This window comes from Barbus barbus (genome assembly GCF_936440315.1).
Source record: "Barbus barbus genome assembly, chromosome: 11".
NCBI lineage: Eukaryota > Metazoa > Chordata > Actinopteri > Cypriniformes > Cyprinidae > Barbus > Barbus barbus.
In genome coordinates, this window is record NC_136739.1 from 13,183,189 (window position 1) to 13,203,155 (window position 19,967).

At 40.3% G+C, this 19,967-nt stretch overlaps 2 protein-coding genes across 2 annotated transcripts in view; one reads left to right on the forward strand and one right to left on the reverse strand.

Annotated features, from left to right (window-relative positions):
• Positions 1–10,103, forward strand: part of LOC306876916 (discoidin, CUB and LCCL domain-containing protein 2-like) — a 30,825-nt gene extending 20,722 nt beyond the window's left edge. Inside the window, exons 6-15 of the mRNA XM_079428368.1 lie at positions 2,080–2,213; positions 5,762–5,802; positions 6,028–6,243; positions 6,332–6,456; positions 7,199–7,346; positions 7,428–7,556; positions 8,285–8,378; positions 8,970–9,016; positions 9,097–9,210; positions 9,300–10,103. Coding sequence (XP_079284494.1) covers positions 2,080–2,213; positions 5,762–5,802; positions 6,028–6,243; positions 6,332–6,456; positions 7,199–7,346; positions 7,428–7,556; positions 8,285–8,378; positions 8,970–9,016; positions 9,097–9,210; positions 9,300–9,673 — 1,422 coding nt within the window. The 3' untranslated portion in view covers positions 9,674–10,103. The remainder of the gene's footprint in view (positions 1–2,079; positions 2,214–5,761; positions 5,803–6,027; positions 6,244–6,331; positions 6,457–7,198; positions 7,347–7,427; positions 7,557–8,284; positions 8,379–8,969; positions 9,017–9,096; positions 9,211–9,299) is intronic.
• Positions 10,104–12,297: 2,194 nt separating this feature from the next.
• Positions 12,298–19,674, reverse strand: LOC306877307 (cell cycle control protein 50C-like). The gene is made up of 7 exons (XM_079429006.1): positions 19,387–19,674; positions 18,544–18,660; positions 16,278–16,385; positions 16,020–16,110; positions 15,089–15,238; positions 14,796–15,008; positions 12,298–13,974 (listed from the first exon to the last, which is right to left on the reverse strand). Exons 1-7 carry the CDS (start codon positions 19,582–19,584, stop codon positions 13,787–13,789), a joined length of 1,065 nt encoding a protein of 354 aa, XP_079285132.1. The 5' UTR covers positions 19,585–19,674; the 3' UTR covers positions 12,298–13,786.
• Between the last annotated feature and the right edge of the window lie 293 nt (positions 19,675–19,967).

Genomic DNA, 19,967 nt, shown 5'->3' on the forward strand with positions numbered 1-19,967 from the left:
CTGAATGTCAGAATGGGAAAGAAAGGCGATTTAAGCAATTTTGAGCGTGGCATGGTTGTTGGTGCCAGACGGGCCGGTCTGAGTATTTCACAATCTGCTCAGTTACTGGGAATTTCACGCACAACCATTTCTAGGGTTTACAAAGAATGGTGTGAAAAGGGAAAAACATCCAGTATGCGGCAGTCCTGTGGGCGAAAATGCCTTGTTGATGCTAGAGGTCAGAGGAGAATGGGCCGACTGATTCAAGCTGATAGAAGAGCAACTTTGACTGAAATAACCACTCGTTACAACCGAGGTATGCAGCAAAGCATTTGTAAAGCCACAACACGCACAACCTTGAGGCGAATGGGCTACAACAGCAGAAGACCCCACCGGGTACCACTCATCTCACTCAGCTCACCAAAATTGGACGGTTGAAGACTGGAAAAATGTTGCCTGGTCTGATGAGTCTCGATTTCTGTTGAGACATTCAGATGGTAGAGTCAGAATTTGGCGTAAACAGAATGAAAACATGGATCCATCATGCCTTGTTACCACTGTGCAGGCTGGTGGTGGTGGTGTAATGGTGTGGGGGATGTTTTCTTGGCACACTTTAGGCCCCTTAGTGCCAATTGGGCATCGTTTAAATGCCACGGCCTACCTGAGCATTGTTTCTGACCATGTCATCCCTTTATGACCACCATGTACCCATCCTCTGATGGCTACTTCCAGCAGGATAATGCACCATGTCACAAAGCTCGAATCATTTCAAATTGGTTTCTTGAACATGACAATGAGTTCACTGTACTAAAATGGCCCCCACAGTCACCAGATCTCAACCCAATAGAGCATCTTTGGGATGTGGTGGAACGGGAGCTTCGTGCCCTGGATGTGCATCCCACAAATCTCCATCAACTGCAAGATGCTATCCTATCAATATGGGCCAACATTTCTAAAGAATGCTTTCAGCACCTTGTTGAATCAATGCCACGTAGAATTAAGGCAGTTCTGAAGGCGAAAGGGGGTCAAACACAGTATTAGTATGGTGTTCCTAATAATCCTTTAGGTGAGTGTGTGTGTATATATATATATATATATATATATATATATATATATATATATATATATATATATATATATATATATATATATATATATATATATATGTGTGTATATGTTTATGTATGTTCAAGAACAAAATATTTATAGCTGTAATTATAAAATGCTTACTAATGCCTATTAATGCTGGAACAACACTTTATAAAGGATGGATTTCCTATTTACTAATACTTAACTAATGATTCATAGTGTGCAGTTATTATAAATTGTTAGCATGTTAGTTAATCAAAATGTTCATGTTAATTCACAGTGCATTAACTATTGTTAACAGATAAAACTTAAAATTTTAATAAAGTTTATAAGTTTTGAATATTAACTAACATTAATAAACGCTATATAAGTATTGTTCTTGTTAATTAATATAGTTAATGTTAGTAACTGAAACTTTATTGAAAGTGTTACAGAAGTTTTATGTATTGTGTGTGTGTATGTTTCACAGTCTTGATGGTTTGGATTAACCCTTTCATTGCCGAATTCCTCAAATCAAAACGAGCATGTGCTCGCTCTGCACCGTTTTCCTGATGCCACGGGGGGTGGCGGTTGCACTGATGGCTTGGGCCTGTCATCGCTGCTTGCAACTTTAATTTTTTATGATTTTTTTTATGAAAAAACAGCACTTATTTAAAATAAAAAATTTTTTGTAACATTACTGATATCTAATGCGCCCTTGCTGAATAAAAGTCTTAATTCCTTTTTATGTGCCCAAACTTTTTAATAGTGTTGTAGACCCATTTGTGTTTCCCGAAAATTTGCAATGTGTATGTGGCCTGTGGAACTCTGTGTACGTGTCTGTCTCAGTCTAAAACCCTGGAAGAATTTAGTTTAATGAATCATCCATCATTCTTTATCACAGTGGCATAAATGATACCACTGCAATTCTGCTTCAAGGATGTGACCTCATCATGCCAAGTCACAGCTTGTGGGTTTTAGGTGAGTGAGTCAGTGTCAGCTGTCTTAATGTCTCCCTGTCTCTTTCTGTAGTCTTCTCCTCTCTGTCTGGCCGGTGTTCATGCGGGTGTGGTCTCCAACACTCTGGGGGGGCAAATCAGTGTGGTCAGCAGCAAAGGCATCCCACACTACGAAAGCTCACTGGCCAACAATGTGACATCTGTGCCGTGAGTAACCCATTTGCATTCTTGCTTGCTTTTCTCATGGGAAAATCTATTTTATTTGATTACAGGGCAAATGAATTCCCTTTAACTGTGTAATGCAGTGGTTTTCCTTCTTTTTTTTTTTTTTTTTTTTAAATATTACAAGGAACCCCCTTTTTACAATATCTATCTATCTGTTTATCTTTTTTTTTTTTTTAGCAAGTATGGAATTAGTCTAATTGCAAGTCTTCCAACAAGTAAAAACCGTCTCTATTTTTCTTGAACTTGTAATTAGTAGTTGGAAAGTAAATTCTATCAAAGCTTTGACTTAAATATATTAGTTATTATAGTTGTTTTTTTGTTCTTCAGTATTTCGCAAGAGCGTACAGAGGTGAATTAATGTAGTGAATTAAGTACTGTCATAAACAACAAAGCAGCACATGGATCTGTCTTTTCATTATGAATCATGTGTTGCCATAGAAATGAATACTTTCTGAGTCAGAGGACCTGAACTGCTCTAAATTGTCATCTGGTAATTATGGTAATTCCGACATGACGTGAACACAGCTTAAGCGACAGCTTAACATTTGCATACTGGATGCATTTATTTGCAGCTATCTATGATTGTCTACACCGTGAAGATGATCTTGCGTTGTGTGTTGATTCTCATACACAGCTGGTGGAAAACTAGATGCATGCTGTGTGCAAAACATCTCTGATGCAGCATTTAATTTACTCAGAATCAAAGCCCAAAACTTCAACTTATTAAAGCATTTGTCACGGTCGGTGGTTGTAGAAAGGCGCTCACAACGACGAATAATGAAAACGTATATTTATTGGCATCAACCACTAATAGCCATTTACAACATTAAGATCCGACAAACACAGAGGGAGAACTGAGGACTTATAAAGGGAGTGGAACAAACGAGGGAACAAGGTAATTAATAGAACACAGGTGATGAATATAACTAATTAACAAAACTGGGTCATGAACTAAAACAGGAAGAACCAAATATGGACAAAAAGGAAACTAAACAGAAACTGATATTACAGTATCTCCCCCTCCCGGAAGGTGCGTCCCGCACCGTAACAGTAACATCGGGGAGGGGGGGCAGGCGCCCTGGAGGCTGGAGCAGGACCAGGATAGGACAGGGGAGCCTCCAGGACGGATCAGGAGCCCTGGGAGACCATGGCAGGACTGGAGATTCGGGAGGCCATGGCGGATCTGGAGCCTTGGGAGGCCATGGCAGGACTGGGGATTCGGGAGACCATGGCGGATCCGGAGCCTTGGGAGGCCATGGCAGGACTGGAGATTCGGGAGACCATGGCGGATCCGGAGCCTTGGGAGGCCATGGCAGGACTGGAGATTCGGGAGACCATGGCGGATCCGGAGCCTTGGGAGGCCATGGCAGGACTGGAGATTCGGGAGACCATGGCGGATCCGGAGCCTTGGGAGGCCATGGCAGGACTGGAGATTCGGGAGGCCATGGCGGATCTGGAGACTCAGGAGTCCATGGTGGATCAGAGTCCATTGTGGCCTTGGCCTTTGGCCTGGCCACACAAACTGCGGCTATATGGCCCCCCCCCAAAATTTCTTTGGGAAAGTTCCCCTCTGGGGGCCACATTGGAGGAGCGGGCTCTAGAGGGCGCTCTGGAGGAGCGGGCACTAGAGGGCGCTCTGGAGGAGCGGGCACTTGGGGGCGCTCTGGAGGAGCGGGCACTGGGGGGCGCACGGGAGGCGCGGAGCTGGACGGAACCAGCGGAGACGAAGGAGAGCTGGACGGGACCAGCGTAGATGCAGGAGGGCGCTCTTGCAGCGCGGACTCCTGAGGGCGCTCTTGCAGCGCCGACACTTGAGGGCGCTCTTGCAGCGCAGACACTTGAGGGCGCACGGGAGGCGCGAAGCTGGATAGAACCAGCGGAGACGAAGGAGAGCTGGACGGGACCAGCGGAGACGCAGGAGGGCGCTCTTGCAGCGCGGACTCTTGAGGGCGCTCTTGCAGCGCGGACACTTGAGGGCGCTCTTGCAGCGCGGATTCAAAGGGGCGCTCTTGTAGCGCGGACATTAGAGGGCGCACGGGAGGCGCGGGGCTGGACGGGACCAGCGGGAACTCAGGTGGGCTGGACGGGACCAGCGGGAACTCAGGTGGGCTGGACGGGACCAGCGGGAACTCAGGTGGGCTGGACGGGACCAGCGGGAACTCAGGTGGGCTGGACGGGACCAGCGGGAACTCAGGTGGGCTGGACGGGACCAGCGGGAACTCAGGACGGCTGGAAGGGACCAGCGGGAACTCAGGTGGGCTGGACGGGACCCTCTTGCGAGGTGCGGGGATAGGCGGACACAAACGAGGAGCAGGCACAGGATGGCACTGGCGAGGAGCAGGCACTGGATGGTACTGATGAGGAGTAGTTTCTGGCTTGAGCATGGGAGCCGAGAATTCCGGGGGAAGAGCCTCATCCAATAGCCCCCTGTCCTTAACCTGAGGCGTAGGCGGCGGAACCCTCTTCACCGCAGCTGGCGCAACGTTCATCGCCCTTTTCGGCGGCTTCCTCCTCGCCGCGGGCGGAACATTCATCGCCGTGTACGGCGGGGATCCTCTTCGCCGCGGACGGCGCAACGTTCATCGCCCCTTGCGGCGGAATCCTCCTCGCCGCGGGCGGAACATTCATCGCCGAGTACGGCGGGATCCTCTTCGCCACGGATGACGAAACTATAGGGTTGGGCAGGCGGGAAGAGCCGTTGGCGAGGTATGTGGAGGACCCCGGCGAGGAATGAGCTGGGGAGACGCTGTGCGTTCCTGCTGGAGCAGAATGACGAGTTTGGGGAATCTCCTCGACTTCTTCGTCGAGTCCATTGAGGAAGAAGATTAAGTTAATGAGCTCGATCAGGGAAAAATCACCTCTTGGAAGATCGCAACGTATTACCTCGTCATCCAACCCCAGCAGGAAACGCGCACCCAGAGCTGCGTCGTGCCAGCTCACCTGGTTGGCGAGCTCGAGGAAAACCTCCACATATCGCGCCAACCTCAGGCCGCCCTGCCGTAACCTGCACAGCGCGACTTCGGCCGGAGTCATAATTTCGGTGGTCACCGGCGTTCGTCTGGTTTTCTGTCTAGGTCGGATCTTCTGTCACGGTCGGTGGTTGTAGAAAGGCGCTCACAACGACGAATAATGAAAACGTATATTTATTGGCATCAACCACTAATAGCCATTTACAACATTAAGATCCGACAAACACAGAGGGAGAACTGAGGACTTATAAAGGGAGTGGAACAAACGAGGGAACAAGGTAATTAATAGAACACAGGTGATGAATATAACTAATTAACAAAACTGGGTCATGAACTACAACAGGAAGAACCAAATATGGACAAAAAGGAAACTAAACAGAAACAGATATATTACAGCATTTTGCTGCCTTGCAAGCACTGGTATTTCTTTCTGGAAATGCAAATTTAGTTAGATTTGATTCCGCTCTTTGGTTAAGTTTTTTTTTTTGTATCCTTCTGTGTAATAAACTGATTGATTGATAGACAGAATGATAGCTCTGCATCTCTCTCTCCCTCTTACAGTGGAAATCTCTCCCCAAGCCTCTTTACTTTCAAGACTAGTGGTGAGTGAATCAGTAATGTTTCACACTTGTCTGTTGTGTATTATAAAATTATAAATTATAAAATGTATTATAGAATGATTTTTTTTGTCCGAAGTACAAAAAAAATCAGTTAAAATAACTTGAAGATTTAATAAAGACGCTTGTTCTTTATTGCTGTCAGTTCTACAGAAATATCCAACACCTTGATTATCTAATAATAGAAGCTTTCATTTTCTCTCTTTCAAGGTTGCTATGGCACTTTGGGTTTGGAGTCGGGGGTGGTCAGTGACTCTCAGATCACAGCCTCCTCAGAGTGGGAATGGGGCGGTCACGGAAAGGAGCCCACTGTCTGGGGCCCCACAGGGGCTCGCCTCAAAACACCAGGACGTCCGTGGGCAGCAGCCAACAGCGACACAAAAGAATGGATTCAAGTGGACTTAAAGAAGGAGAAAAGAATAACAGGTAGAGTTTGTGTGTGAGAGAGAGAAAGAAGGATCGGTGTGTTTGCGTCTGTATCTTGATTGGTCAATCATTCGACTCTGCTTCTCAGGTATTACCACCACTGGCTCCACCCTCCAAGAATATCAGTTTTATGTTTCAGCCTATGAGGTGTTATATAGCCATTACGGACAGCAATGGAAACCCTATCAAGAAGTTGGATCCGATAAAAATAAGGTATGGAGGATTGTTTGTACTGTGTTAGCTTAACTCTTTTAAGACAGCATTCTAACCAACATTAACTTTAGAAATGACTGATTTGGAATGCTCTACATTGGAAGCAACATTTCAAAATAATAATAATTTCAAAAGATGATGTTTGATGTTAGCCTGATGCTAAAACATAGTACCTAAAAATACAAATATTGGGTAAAAGTTTGGATTAAATTTGATTTTCCAATTTATTTCAAGTATAAAATGAAATCTAGGTTTACAATTTATTTTGCCCTATCTGCCATCTTTTATTTTATTTTTTATTTTATTTTATACAATTTCATTTCATGCATTTATTTTCTATGCAATTTTATACAATTTTATTTAATACAATTGAATTAGGCCAAAACAAGACATCTTGAAAGGCACCATACATTGACTAGCATATCCAGCTCTGTGGGTTTTGAAGCAGAGCATATGTTTTGTTGTCTGTTCCTTTGTGTTTGGTGGGTATTTGGCGGTGGTATTGGATCTGCTGCAGAATGACATCATTGTTTGTATATTTCCAGGAAAAAGGGTTTTCCATTCCTGAGGTTTAAGGAGCCTGAAATTAAAGTGCACTCTGTGGTCATTAATAATGAATGTCCATCGACTGTCAGGGAACTTAACGAGAAGCGCATTGATTAGGCGTAAATAAGATGGACCTTGGTCTGAGGCCAAATGTTCTTTGTTGCAAAGGCAATGTGTCCTTGTGTCTCTGTAACAGATTTTCCAAGGCAACACCAACTATCTCCAGGAAGTGCGGAACAACTTTATTCCACCAATTGAAGCGCGCTTCATCCGAATATGTCCCTTGCAGTGGCACCAGAGGATCGCCCTTAAAATGGAGCTGCTGGGCTGCCAACCTCATGCGGGTGAGACTAATCAGAGAAATCGGACTCCGATTCATCCAATTAGCCATACTAAACATGATTGGATCTCTTTCTGTTGGTCAGCAAGGCCAAGAATCTTCCATCCAGCCCCTCCTCCCCCTCGCAGAAAAAGCACAGTGCCCCCCCTACAGGAGAGGACGACACACACACCCAACATCCGAAACACTACCATGCCTCCACACTCTCATGATGGTAAGGATATACTTCATTCAGTTATTTAGCATATGAGCTTTGTTATAAACCTTAGTGAGCTGCCTTGCTATGTAGGCATCTACTTTCTTAGGGGCTTTCAGTCACACAGATTGCACTTTTTTGTTTAAAAATGCAGAGCAATGGAATGACAAATATCTCATGGCCTAGAGATTTTTTTATTTATTTTTTTAAGTTAAACTAGACCACCGGGTTATTAGAATCCTGTCATAAGCAGGCAGTGAATGCAATGGTCAAGCACTTCTGTCTAGCACGTTTACATAAAAAAACAATGAAAAAGCAGCACGCTGGAAGGCAAAATCATATTCTGTGTGAACAGCCCCTCAGACAGCATTCTTTGTGAAATGCAACCTCATAAATGACTTATTTTAAGATGTTTTATGTAGGCAGCAAACTCTCTTTTCATTTGATTCTCATATGAAGTGCACTCATTTAGGATTTCCTGTTGATTCCAGTTGATTCTCATTTTAGCATGTTGCTAAGTTAACAATTATTAAAAAATACAAATCACATGCAAAAATTGGGTGAAATAGCCAAATTTGATTTAGCTTAATCCATCTTTCATTACTGTTTAGTACTGAATACAGCATTTATTATTAGTATTATTTGCAGCATTTTAAATTTAGTGTTTAATTTTTTTATTTATTTAGACAAAACAGTATTAATTGACTTTAGATTAATGTTATTAATGTGCTGTGTAAATGTAACAGAGGTGGCGCTGGTGGCAGTGTTGGTTCCAGTATTGGTGGTTGTTCTGACAACGCCTGTATTAGTCATGGTGTGCTCGTGGCTGTGGAAGAACAGGTCAGTAAAAACATTTTGATATCTCAACAAATTTATTTGAGCCAAATAGTTGAAAAAATCACCAATAGATCATTATGCTATAATACAGTAGTCAACATTAGAAGTGGATCAAAAAAGTTTATCAAAGTTGTCCTAAGACAAGAACAGGTATTGTTTTGGTTTTACAACAACTTTGATGAAAGGTTTTGATCCACTTCAAATGTTGACTACTGTATTTTAGCCTAATATTAAAACCATGTTATTCATGGAAATTTTAACTAAAGGTCCTTGCACACTAATTTTTGTATGCGTTTCTTCGTTGTTTTTTTTTTTCGTATTCGTCATCCTTTCCTATTAAAATGCTTGCTACAGATGCAAAAACGCAGAAAATCGAACCTGGTCCGATTTATTTTTTTTATTACAGACCAAAGTTTTGGAGGCAGTGTGTAAATACGATAGAAACAACGTGACGTCATATTTATTTTTTAACGTGCAAAAATTTCAGATGAGAATTTCGAACTCAGTGTGCAAAGACCTTTAATGCAAATAGGCTTAAAGGACAAGCCATTTGAGATAATAAATTATGTTCACCATCTGTATTCAAACCTACAGAAAAAGCCCAGAGGTGACTTATGACCTTCCACACTGGGAGAGCACAGGTGTGTCTGTCTGTCAGTTGTTTACTCGTTTGCATTTCCTCCTCCATTAATTATTAAATGTACGTGAATGTGTGCTTTAGTGTGGTGGAAGAGTATGAAACAGTTGCTGCCCTCTAAGTTGGATGGAGAAGACTGTGTTCGTTACAGTTCCACGGCAAGAGTGGACCACCAGAGACCCCGGGTGGAGCCTGCAGGTACTCATACAAACAAACTGTTCAAATTAGTTTTATGTTCTCCAACAAACACTTGAATAATCTATTTTCTGCCTTTCCTATCTGCGTAGAATACGCCCAACCACTTGCCACTGGCACAATGGCCTCACTTGGACAAAGGTCAACGTTTAAGCCCGAAGAAGCCGATGCCCCGGAGTATGATGCTCCTATTCCCCCTGAACATTACCATGCTTACGCTGAGCCCCTTCCTGCGTCTGGCACTGAATATGCCACCCCAATCATGATCGACAGGGCTAACCACCTATCAGGAGGCACTCTACCATTCAGGGGGCGTGGTTTAGTGGCTCGGACAGACAGCAGCCAATCAGCAAGCTCAGCCTATGACACACCCAAGAGCACATCTGATCAAGCCACACCCACAGAGGGACAGTTGTACCAAGTGCCACAGAATACCCACAATGCACCGTGTCAGAAAAAAGACTGACCAATCGACTGACCTGACCACCCTTTTGGAAGCCCACGGCTGAACACTACCTTTCCCAGAAATCTGCAGATCAGATCAGAATGTGCCGTCTCAAATTGTATGCCGCGCAAGTCCTATCACTGAAATAACACACAGGAATGTCAGGAGAGAGAGAACAGAAGAGATCTCATTACACTACTGTGTTTTGTGGGGGTTTTGTGTGTTCATACGTCTAGATGTGTGTGTACGAGTGCATATATGTGACTGTGCTCTGCTATCAAACTGTGAGTCCTTAGATATCTGTGCATTTTTCTGAGAGCGAAGATGTATTCGTCTCGATTCCTCGTTGTAAGGCACATTTTTCCCTTTAGGCAAAGATATTTTCAACAAAACCGCCCTCACGCAGACTAACAAATGATTGCATTTCAAATGAATAGACAAACACTCTCATAACACTGTGATTCACTGTCATTTTGCACTGTTGTATTGTATTCTGCTGTTACATAGGTGCCTTCTTTGTGACATAGCAACACAAGCCTGTGCTAGTTTCTATAGTTCTGTTCCAAAACCTGGTGAGTTAACTTGCTATCTATACTGCCTACATAGACAGCTGCCTTAAGGCCCTTAACAATGCAGCATACTAACAGCATATATGGGTGCACATCTGAAATTGGTTTTCTTAACCAGAGATTCAATGTTTTCGATCTGGTTACAATTTAGATTCAGGGGCCTGTGATTGATCTATAAATAGTACAATATTATGTGCCCATTTTATTTAGTTTTTTATTCAACTCTCAAATGCAGCCAAAATACAATAATAGAACTCTGAAAATTGCAAATTCTGTATCTTCATCTTCATCAGTCATCTGATTGGCTTGTGCAATGATATAAACCATGACAACAGTCAAGAAAGTCTGTCAGTCGTCTGTGCAAATCTAGTGTTCTAAATTCTAAATTAGGTACTGAACCAATGTACTTGTACTGGGAAAAAAGCATAAAAAATACAGTTTGATGTATTTTTATAACAGTCAAACAAGTTTTCTAGTAGGCTATATCTTATAGATATATAAAAATATATATATAACTTGTTTTCCTGGGTTGCATCGATGCACCGTATCATTAGTGACTGACTTAAAGCTTGAATACAAAACTTTTGTCTTGCCCCAATTTATAGTCTGGACAAATCTGTGCTAGTTGCTGAAAGTCAGAGTCAGTCTGCAGATTTGAGGTGACTAATTTCACATAAAATCATAATGTATGACGACCACAGACTGCCAAGGATGCCAAGTTTTTCCTCTGTAACGAAAGTTAGCAAATGTATGATGCTGTGTTTAAAATCTGTTTTGATTTGAAAAGTCTTATAGTCTTATCCAGCTAGCATGTTACTAGCTAATGGTTAGCATGTTGCTAAGATAACACCTCAGCACCTAAGCACAAAAATACATTTTACAGAAATATTGGGCAAAACAGTCAGTTTTAACGTATATTTAACTAGTTAGACTATAGTTTTCATTATTGAATGACGTGGTTATTTATAATCATCAAAGTATTTGTCTCCACTTGGATTAATTTTTTCACTGAATTCATTGGATTAATTTTTTCACTGAATTCATTGCAATGCAGTCTGCTTTTGGGGGGAGAACATTTGATGCCTTAAAATGCTGTCTTGCTAGGTAGCTCACAAGGTTTTGGAACAAATGATGTTTGTGTGCATTGTTCAGTTAAGTCTGGATAAATGTAAGTAGGACGGACTGACACATTTATTCAGCACAGGAACTAGCAAGGCCTTTCTTTAAAATAATGGTACAGCAATGGTGCTGGTGCTGCATTTTCAATTTCCATGGAAAAGTCCTCCGTGCATGACTGCACATAGACATTCATGCCAAATATATTATTAGTCATGCACGTCAAAACCTGTGCCATGCAAAAAATCCATTTTATTTTTCCTGCTGATGTGTCTTGTGTTAATACTCCCAAACCACTTACAGGTTGAGTTTAAGCTACCAAGCATGCACTGCTTCCATAGTTACACTGTCCTAATGGATACTTTACCAAATGTGACCCTTTAGCGGTCAAAGGTTAAAGAGCAAAACACAGGATGCCGACATTCTTGCCTATAACAGGATTCACTCTGTGCCAAGTTGTCTTTTATATATCTTTTTTTTTTTTATTATTATTGTTGACTTGAAGACCAAACAACCTGATGGATAATCAATCCAAGCATATTATCCATTTGATTTAATGTTATCAGACCAAACATTGCCTCACGCTATGGATTTTGGATACCAGGATGTTGCATGTTCAAAGTCAAAATAGTACACTGTTATGTTTGTCATTTACTACAACAGAAGTCATATTTCGGTACTTGCATTAGTTTAATGGCTTAAAGCAATGTCCACAGTGGTGGTGCTATGGATATGCCTGTATGTTTCAGTGTCTTTGTGTGTTTAAAAGTGTACCAGATTCAGTTGTGTATGTGCATGTCTGCTTGTAGTTCTTGAAATCTTATCAGAGTTCTATGTAATGTGTTTATGTGCACTGTATCCACAAGCCTGTGTGTGTGTTCATGTGTGTCTGCCGTTCACTGTACATCTATCTCTAAATAATGATTGGTACTGTAGATTGATTGTAGAAAAACAATTTTAAGATGTCAAATTGAGTTTTATTAAAAAATAAAATGTAATTACAAAAATCAGGCAGCTGCAGCTTTGTATCCTAGACTTCAAATGTATTCAGCAGTGCTATTTCTTATTTTTACTCCTTTACTATTCACATTAATATATCAAAATATAAGCACACATCTATTAATGTGACCCAAGCAGCTGAAATCCCAAAGCAAATTAACAGATTTGAGCTTCAAAATGTATTTTTTTTTTCAACATCAAAATTTCATTTTAAAATGTCAACTATATTGAAGTTAATTCAGATAGTTTTGCAGTGACAAAAAACGTTTAAAGTACAAATTCCATGTAGTCCCTCAATTAAAATATGGATATAATACGTGTAATAATTATGAAAGAATTAGAAAACACGGCACACTTTGATATGTCATCTACTAAATAAATGTATCATTAACAATTATTAAACCATCATAAACAATTTAGACTGACAAAAGTCCTCAAATGTCCTGCAAGTAGTATTCTAGCGCTTGATTGACACTGCATTATACCAAACTGACATACTGACAAAAGAGTCACTTTGTAAACTATTTTGTGCATAACAAATACATAAGCCAAGTGTGTAAACTAGTATATTGTTCTGCAACTTTTAAATGAAAAATTACCACGCACTGTTGTGTGTATATCACAAATAAATGCAGAGTTCATTAAACACGGGTGGTTTGTAATGGCGTGTTCACAGATCAAGATTTCGTAAATTGTCCAAGACGCCCCCTGCTGGCAGTCAGGACACATTATTTAGTACACTCCTTTCCTGCATTTATGCGGGACGTACTTTATGCTGACTATTATTATTTATAATTTATTTAATAAATTGTTTTTAAACAGTACACAGTTGCTGTTGGCTCATTCATCGCACTGTAACTAGATCAAATCAAGCGTGCCCTTTGTCAGCTGCACATTTTACACAAGTCATATGGGTTTGTAGAAAGTAAATTTGCATACTATACACAATATGCATACAGCATACATAAGTAGTATGCTATTCCAAACTTAGTCAAATGTGAGAAAAGACCCCAGTGCAATGATTCAAGACAGCTGGAAATTATAAATATCCATTACTCATTTCCTGTCTGGAAATACAGGTCAGTTTTTACATTTCATCATGTATCAAAAGTCCACTTGTGAAAATGTTTCTATTTTGCAATATTCTGCTTTAATACAGGTTTGTTTGTTTCTATTACAAATTATATTTTAAGCATAATTTTAGTAAAAAAATATCACGCACTATTTTGAATCCTAGATTTTCACTCGATATTTTCCACTGTATATCAGACAATAAATATTATTATAGAATCATATCAAATAGGTTTTAGTAAACAATTTATTCTCAAAATTAGAAAAGCTGATATAAAGTTAACTTAATACATTTTAACTACTTTCAGTGTGCCTAATAATGACTTGTAAGTGCAATGATTACGTCATTGTTTTCTGATGGACTTTTCTATCTTTTGGTTTATTCCTCCATGTTCTTGCCCTTTTTGCCCACTTTCACATACACCGTTGTGAGTACGACAGCTGTCACCAAGATCAGTCCACTAGTCACCAGGTATGCTATGGGCAGGAAGTAATTCTGCCCACCAAACCAGGTCACCATTGAGATCACCAGCTCCTTCCGACCTCTAAAGGGCTCGACAGGAAAATCTGGAGTTATTGGTCAAGGCAAAACTTAGTAACAGGGAAAAAAAACTAAAACAAATGTAACAATCTCCTAAAGAGACAGTTCACCCAAAAATAAAAATTCTGTCATCATTTACTTACTCTTGTTGCTCCAACCCTGTGTGACTTACTTTCTCTGCAATATGTAAAGAAGATATTTTGAGAAATGTCTCCGTTTTTTTTTTTGTGCATTATAAGTCAGTGGTCACCAAAACTGTTTATACTTCAAAACATTTAGTGTTCTTCAGAGTAAAGTGAAAGTGACGTGACATACGGCCAAGTATGGTGACCCATACTCAGAATTCGTGCTCTGCAGCTAACCCATCCAACGTGCACACACACAGCAGTGAAAACACACACACCGTGAACACACACCACAGCAGTGGGCAGTTATTTATGCTGCGGCACCCAGGGAGCAGTTGGGGGTTCGGTGCCTTGCTCAAGGGCACCTCAGTCGCGGTATTGAGGGTGGAGAGAGCGCTGTACATTCACTCCCCCCACCTACAATCCCTGCTTGCCTGAGACTCGAACCCACAACCCTTGGATTACGAGTCTGACTCTAACCATTAGGCCATGACTTCTTAAAGTAAATCATAGAGGTTTAAAATTACATAAAAGTGAGTTAAAGATAACAGAATTGTAATTTTCTGAGGAACCATCCCTTTAAACAAAAAAAGTCACATTGTGACTATGTAAATTTGTCAGCTGTTTAAATAGGTTTTGTCACCAAACTGAAAGCCTGTCAGTGCTGCTGAACAATTTCCTTCCATTTACAACCAATTCTGTTCTCCATCAAGCAAGGATACTGTAATTTATAGAGAGGGTGTAGTTGCCGGCAGGCAGGCCTTCAATGAAAGGCCCTTGAGCACGATTGAGAACCCCATAAAGCTTTTTAAAATTGGGGAAGGCCGCCTCTCTCATCCAAACAATCAGGTCGTCATTTATAAAGCCATTGTTGTTGGAATCTGTGTCATCCAGCTCATAAACCGGACGCTGCCAATACAAGGGCCTAGTCGTGCCTGAGAACAAACAAAGAGACAACAATGAGAAAAACTGACACATATGCTCATAAACGTGTGGCATATGGTGTGTAGCCTACCTTCAAAGGCTTGTTGTAGAGTGAATGTGTTGTTGGTCGGAGGGTTACGGAACTTGACGTTTTTGTCTGTGTACCAAGCGATGCCCTTCCTGTAGAGTGGAACTTGTATTTCTGGCCCATCCATTAGATTATACATCACTGTTAATGTGTCTAAATATATATATATATATATATATAGAGAGAGAGAGAGAGAGAGAGAGAGAGAGAGAGAGAGAGAGAGAGAGAGAGAGAGAGAGAGAGAGAGAGAGAGAGAGACAAACCAAAAATTATTCAGACATATTTTTTTCACTAGTGGGTGCAGGACACTATATTTAATTGATGTAAGTGAGGGTAGCAAAATAAACTATAACACATTATACTCAAAATTCTTCATACAGTGGACTACCAGTAAAATAGATAATAATTTGGGACCAAAAATTATTCAGACATCTGACCTAACCATGTTTTGCTTAAATGTACTTTCTTTAATTGCAAAGGTGACCTTTTTACACCCCCTGCTGAACAAAATTAAGCATCGCTTGGTAACTGGTTGACCTTTCTTTCTTTACCTTTATTTATATAGCGCTTTTTACAATGCAAATTGTGTCAAAGCACTGCACAATATCAAAAAAGGAAAATAATGTGTCAATAAGTTTAAATAGTGTCTTTGCAATCAGGTCGACCTAAATTGGTAATATTATCTAATTGTGTACTTAAATTTAACAGCTGACAGCTATTCAACCTAATTCATTACTTCTATCAAAGTTATCTGACAATATCAAGATGAATTTATTCTGACACAGTTTAACTCATGAGTTCGTGTCATATTTGACCATTTTCTAAACTATAGCGAATAAACTGTGATAATGTGAGAAATGTTGAAGGTTTCTCTATATAAGCACAAACAGCGCTTAAAGCGGACGGCTTGGCATGATTGTAACATGGGTCTTACCATTGAACATGCTGTTGGCCACGGCACCGCAGGGGGTAATGGGTTTCCTGTTTGCATCGTAATCGAACGGAGAGCAGTATAAACTCGGTGCCTACGTGAGCAATAACAACATCTTGAATGTGATAACAGCGCTAATGTGAAGCGTAGTGAGAGATCAAATAAAGACAGACGTTATTTTAATCAGTAAGTAGGAGGGATGAGGAAAGAGCGTGAAAAAAGGAGTGCAAACAGAAGGGGAGTGAAAGAGACGTCGAGCACCTTCAGGTTGTTCTTCCTCCCCACCATCTGTGCATCATCGCGGGAGTCCATGTACCTCCGCAGGTTCTGATGAAAGTTCCTCAGACCGTAGTAAAAGAATACATCGCCCTGAGGGAGACGAACTACTACATCATGTTGAAAGGAAACACGCTGATGACAAATTATGAGGTTCACAAGGTTGTCTTGTTTAAATTAGGCAACAGGCGTTTAATGACTTTAATCTAGGACGTCTTCTCTTTTTATAAAAAGATGTGTTTTAATTGGTCTGAAAACGGAAGCATACAAACCTGCCATAGAAAATTATTGGTGGAAATCGTTCATATACGAAAACTACAATGGACAATGGGCAGAATACAGCTTATTTAAGAACTTATGTATTCAATAATAAAACAATGTGTTACATGAATTTATGTAAATCATGCTTTTAGCGGTGGGACTACGCAGATTTCTGCCGCAATTTGGCATATTATGACATTGTAGGCCTATTTAGCTTTGCTCAGACAATGTCTCATGTTAATTATGCGTTTTTTTGTTTGTTAGTTTTTTTTTTCAAACAATATACCGTTCAAAATTTGGGGGTCTGTAAGATTTTTTTTTTAGTTATTTGTAAAATATATCTAATATTGTGAAATATTGTTAAAATTTTAAATAACTGTTTTCTATTTTAAGATATTTAAAAAAAAGACAAAGCTGAATTTGCAGCAGCATTACTCCAGTCTTCAGTGTTTCATGATCCTTCAGAAATCATTCTATTGTGCTGATTTGGTGCTCAAGACACATTATTATCAATGTTAAAAACAGTTGTGCTGCTTAATATTTTCGTGGAAACCATGATACAGGTATATCTCAAAAAAATTAGAATATCGTGAAAAACTGCATTTTTTTTTGTAACATTTAAAAAAGTGAAACTTTCACATATATTTTAGATTCATTACATGTAAAGTAAGACATTTCAAAAGTTTTTTTTGTTTTAATTTTGATTATTAGAGCTTACAGCTCATGAAAGTCAAAATCCAGTATCTCAAAATATTGGAATATTTCCTAAGATCAAAAAAAAACAGGATTTGCAAAACAGAAAATTTCTAGTTCTTTAAAGTATGTTCATTTATGCACTCAATACTTTGTCAGAGCTCCTTTAGCACAAACTCCAGCATCAGTGAGGAATGGCATGGAAGCGATCAGACTATTGCTCTGCTGAGGCACTATTGAGCCTTCAGCTCGTCTGGATTGTTGGATCGACTGTTTCTCATCTTTCTCTTGAAAATATCCCATAGATTCCATATGGGGTTCAGGTCAGGCATGTTGGCTGGCCAATCAAGCAGAGTAATATCATGGTCAGCAAACCACTTGGAAGTGGTTTTGGCACCGTGGGCAGGTGCTAAAGTCCTGCTGGAAAAGCAAATCAGCATCTCCATAAAGCTTGTCAGCAGATGGAAGTATAAAGTGCTCCAAAATCTCCCGGTAGACGGCTGCATTGACTCTGGACTTGATAAAACACAATGGACCAACACCAGCAGACATCACGGTACCCCAAATCATCACTGACTGTGGAAACTTCACACTGGACTTCAAGCAGCTTGGATTCTGTGCCTCTCCACTCTTCCACCAGACTCGGGGACCTTGATTTCCAAATGAAATGCACAATTTAAATTTATCTGAAAAGAGGTCTTTGGAGCACTGAGCAACAGTCCAGTTCTTTTTCTCCGTAGCCCAGGTAAGATGCTTCTGACGTTGTTTCTGTTTCAGAAGTGGCTTGGTAGCCCTTTTCCTGAAGACGTCTGAGCGTGGTGACTCTTGATGCAGTGACTCCAGCTTCAGTCCACTCCTTGTGAAGCTCTCACAAGTGTTTGAATCAGCTTTGCTTGATAGTATTCTCAAGCTTGCGGTCATCCCTGTTGCTTGTGCACCTTTTCCTACCCAATTTCTTCCTTCCAGTCAACTTTGCATTTAATATGCTTTGATACTGGATTTTGACTTTCATGAGCTGTAAGCTCTAATCATCAAATTTAAAACAAAAAAAAACTTTTGCCGAGTCTTACTTTACATGTTATGAATGTAAAATATATATGAAAGTTTCACATTTTGAAATAAGTTACAAAAAAATTAATATTCTAATTTTGTTTTTAATTAAAATGTTTAGTAACATAGATGTCTTTATTGCCACTTTTGAAACGTAAGTTTATCTTTGCTGAATAAAAGTATTAATTTATTTTTTAAAAATCTTGACCCAAAACTTTTGAAAGGTATTGTATATTGTCAGACCCACCGGAAAGGTTTTTGGAACGACGAAGCTGACTGTGCATATGCAGGCTGTTCTGTAGTCGATGGCACGCTTCCTCAAATTGAAACACCGTTCACATGTTCCAGCATTGGTGTAGTCCACCTATGCAACAAAAAAAACACAATATGAATGTAAAATGTTGAGCTGCGGCCCTCAGTTATTCTAATTCAGATATGAGTCATTCTATAATTCAGGATATTTCACATCAGGAATAAGTGTAAAAACAACATGATTTCTCAAAACAACTACTGGTTTTAATTTAGGCCTATTTTCATCAGTGTAACAATTTTGATATAAAAAGAAAATTAAAGGGAAATATACTGTATATATTGTTTGATTTTCTTTTTTTTTTTTCTTATCTTTTGTATTTTAATAAAGATTCTTTGAAAAAAAATTCACCTCAAAGCGATTATATTGTGGTCTCTCTACACATGGCTTCCCTAGCAAGCAGTGCTAATAACAAACAATACAAATGACTCATGGTCCATTGTAGTGAGTCTTAAAGAGCTACTTAAATTAAACTAAATCTAATTATTTAAGTTGCAATGGCTTTGGTTTTTAACAGTTTGGCTTTTGACCACCAGCCTTGATGAAAAATATAATAGTAGCGAAACCAAGATGTTAAATGTATCAGATTACATATGTTAGGTCTATTACAAGTAAAAATAGCAAAAGAACTTGACCAACACATAAGAGCACACTAAGTTCACTCTCTGATGGATTTGTGTGTTGCGTCGAGTTGGTTTCCACAAAGGAACACATCTTCCTGGTCTATTTCTCCACTTCCTGCTGTCTTGCAAACTGGCAGATGATAAAAGCATGTCTAACCTTCAGTTCGTATGTGTTCTCAACTGTGATGAGGAGCCATATGCCCAGTAACAAGCACACGAAAGAGAGGATGTAGAAGGTTGGCAGCACGGTCTGTGCCGTGAGAGATGGAGACCAGGCGGGTAACCTCTGCTGTTTAAACGCCGAGTTATCCGGACGCCTCGACAATGGCCCTGTACCTGCCTGCTTCTTTCCCATCTCAGATTCTCTAAAACTACTAATAAAACAACTTCAAATAAGCAAGTGTTTTCTTTAACTGCCACCGAAGAAAGGTTTCCCAGTTCCCAGTGTGACTGAACCTTTGAACCTGAAGTGACTGTTACTTATTAACTACAACCACTCCACCTTATACACACACACAGAACTGTTCTCCCTGTCCTTAGCTCTGACTGTTAAACTTCCCCAGCGCTCCACACATTCTTTTCCATCAGAACAGAGTCTCTCCTCATTCCTGGACTCTGCCGTAATGTGTGGGAGCAGCATCTGGGTGAATGTGTGTGTGCTCGGTGCCTGAGTTTGTGTGTTGCAACAGAATATTGCAATAAGCAGTAGGCTGAATAAAGCATCAACAGTCTATCATG

Excerpts from the sequence above, each read along its gene's own strand:
- LOC306877307 (XM_079429006.1), bottom strand. The coding sequence starts at position 19,584 with ATGGGAAAGAAGCAGGCAGGTACAGGGCCATTGTCGAGGCGTCCGGAT. Across the intron at positions 16,111-16,277 it reads GGAGGAAGAACAACCTGAAG|GCACCGAGTTTATACTGCTC; the intron begins GTGCTCGACGTC and ends TTGCTCACGTAG. Across the intron at positions 15,239-16,019 it reads GGCCAACAGCATGTTCAATG|ACACATTAACAGTGATGTAT; the intron begins GTAAGACCCATG and ends ATATATATTTAG.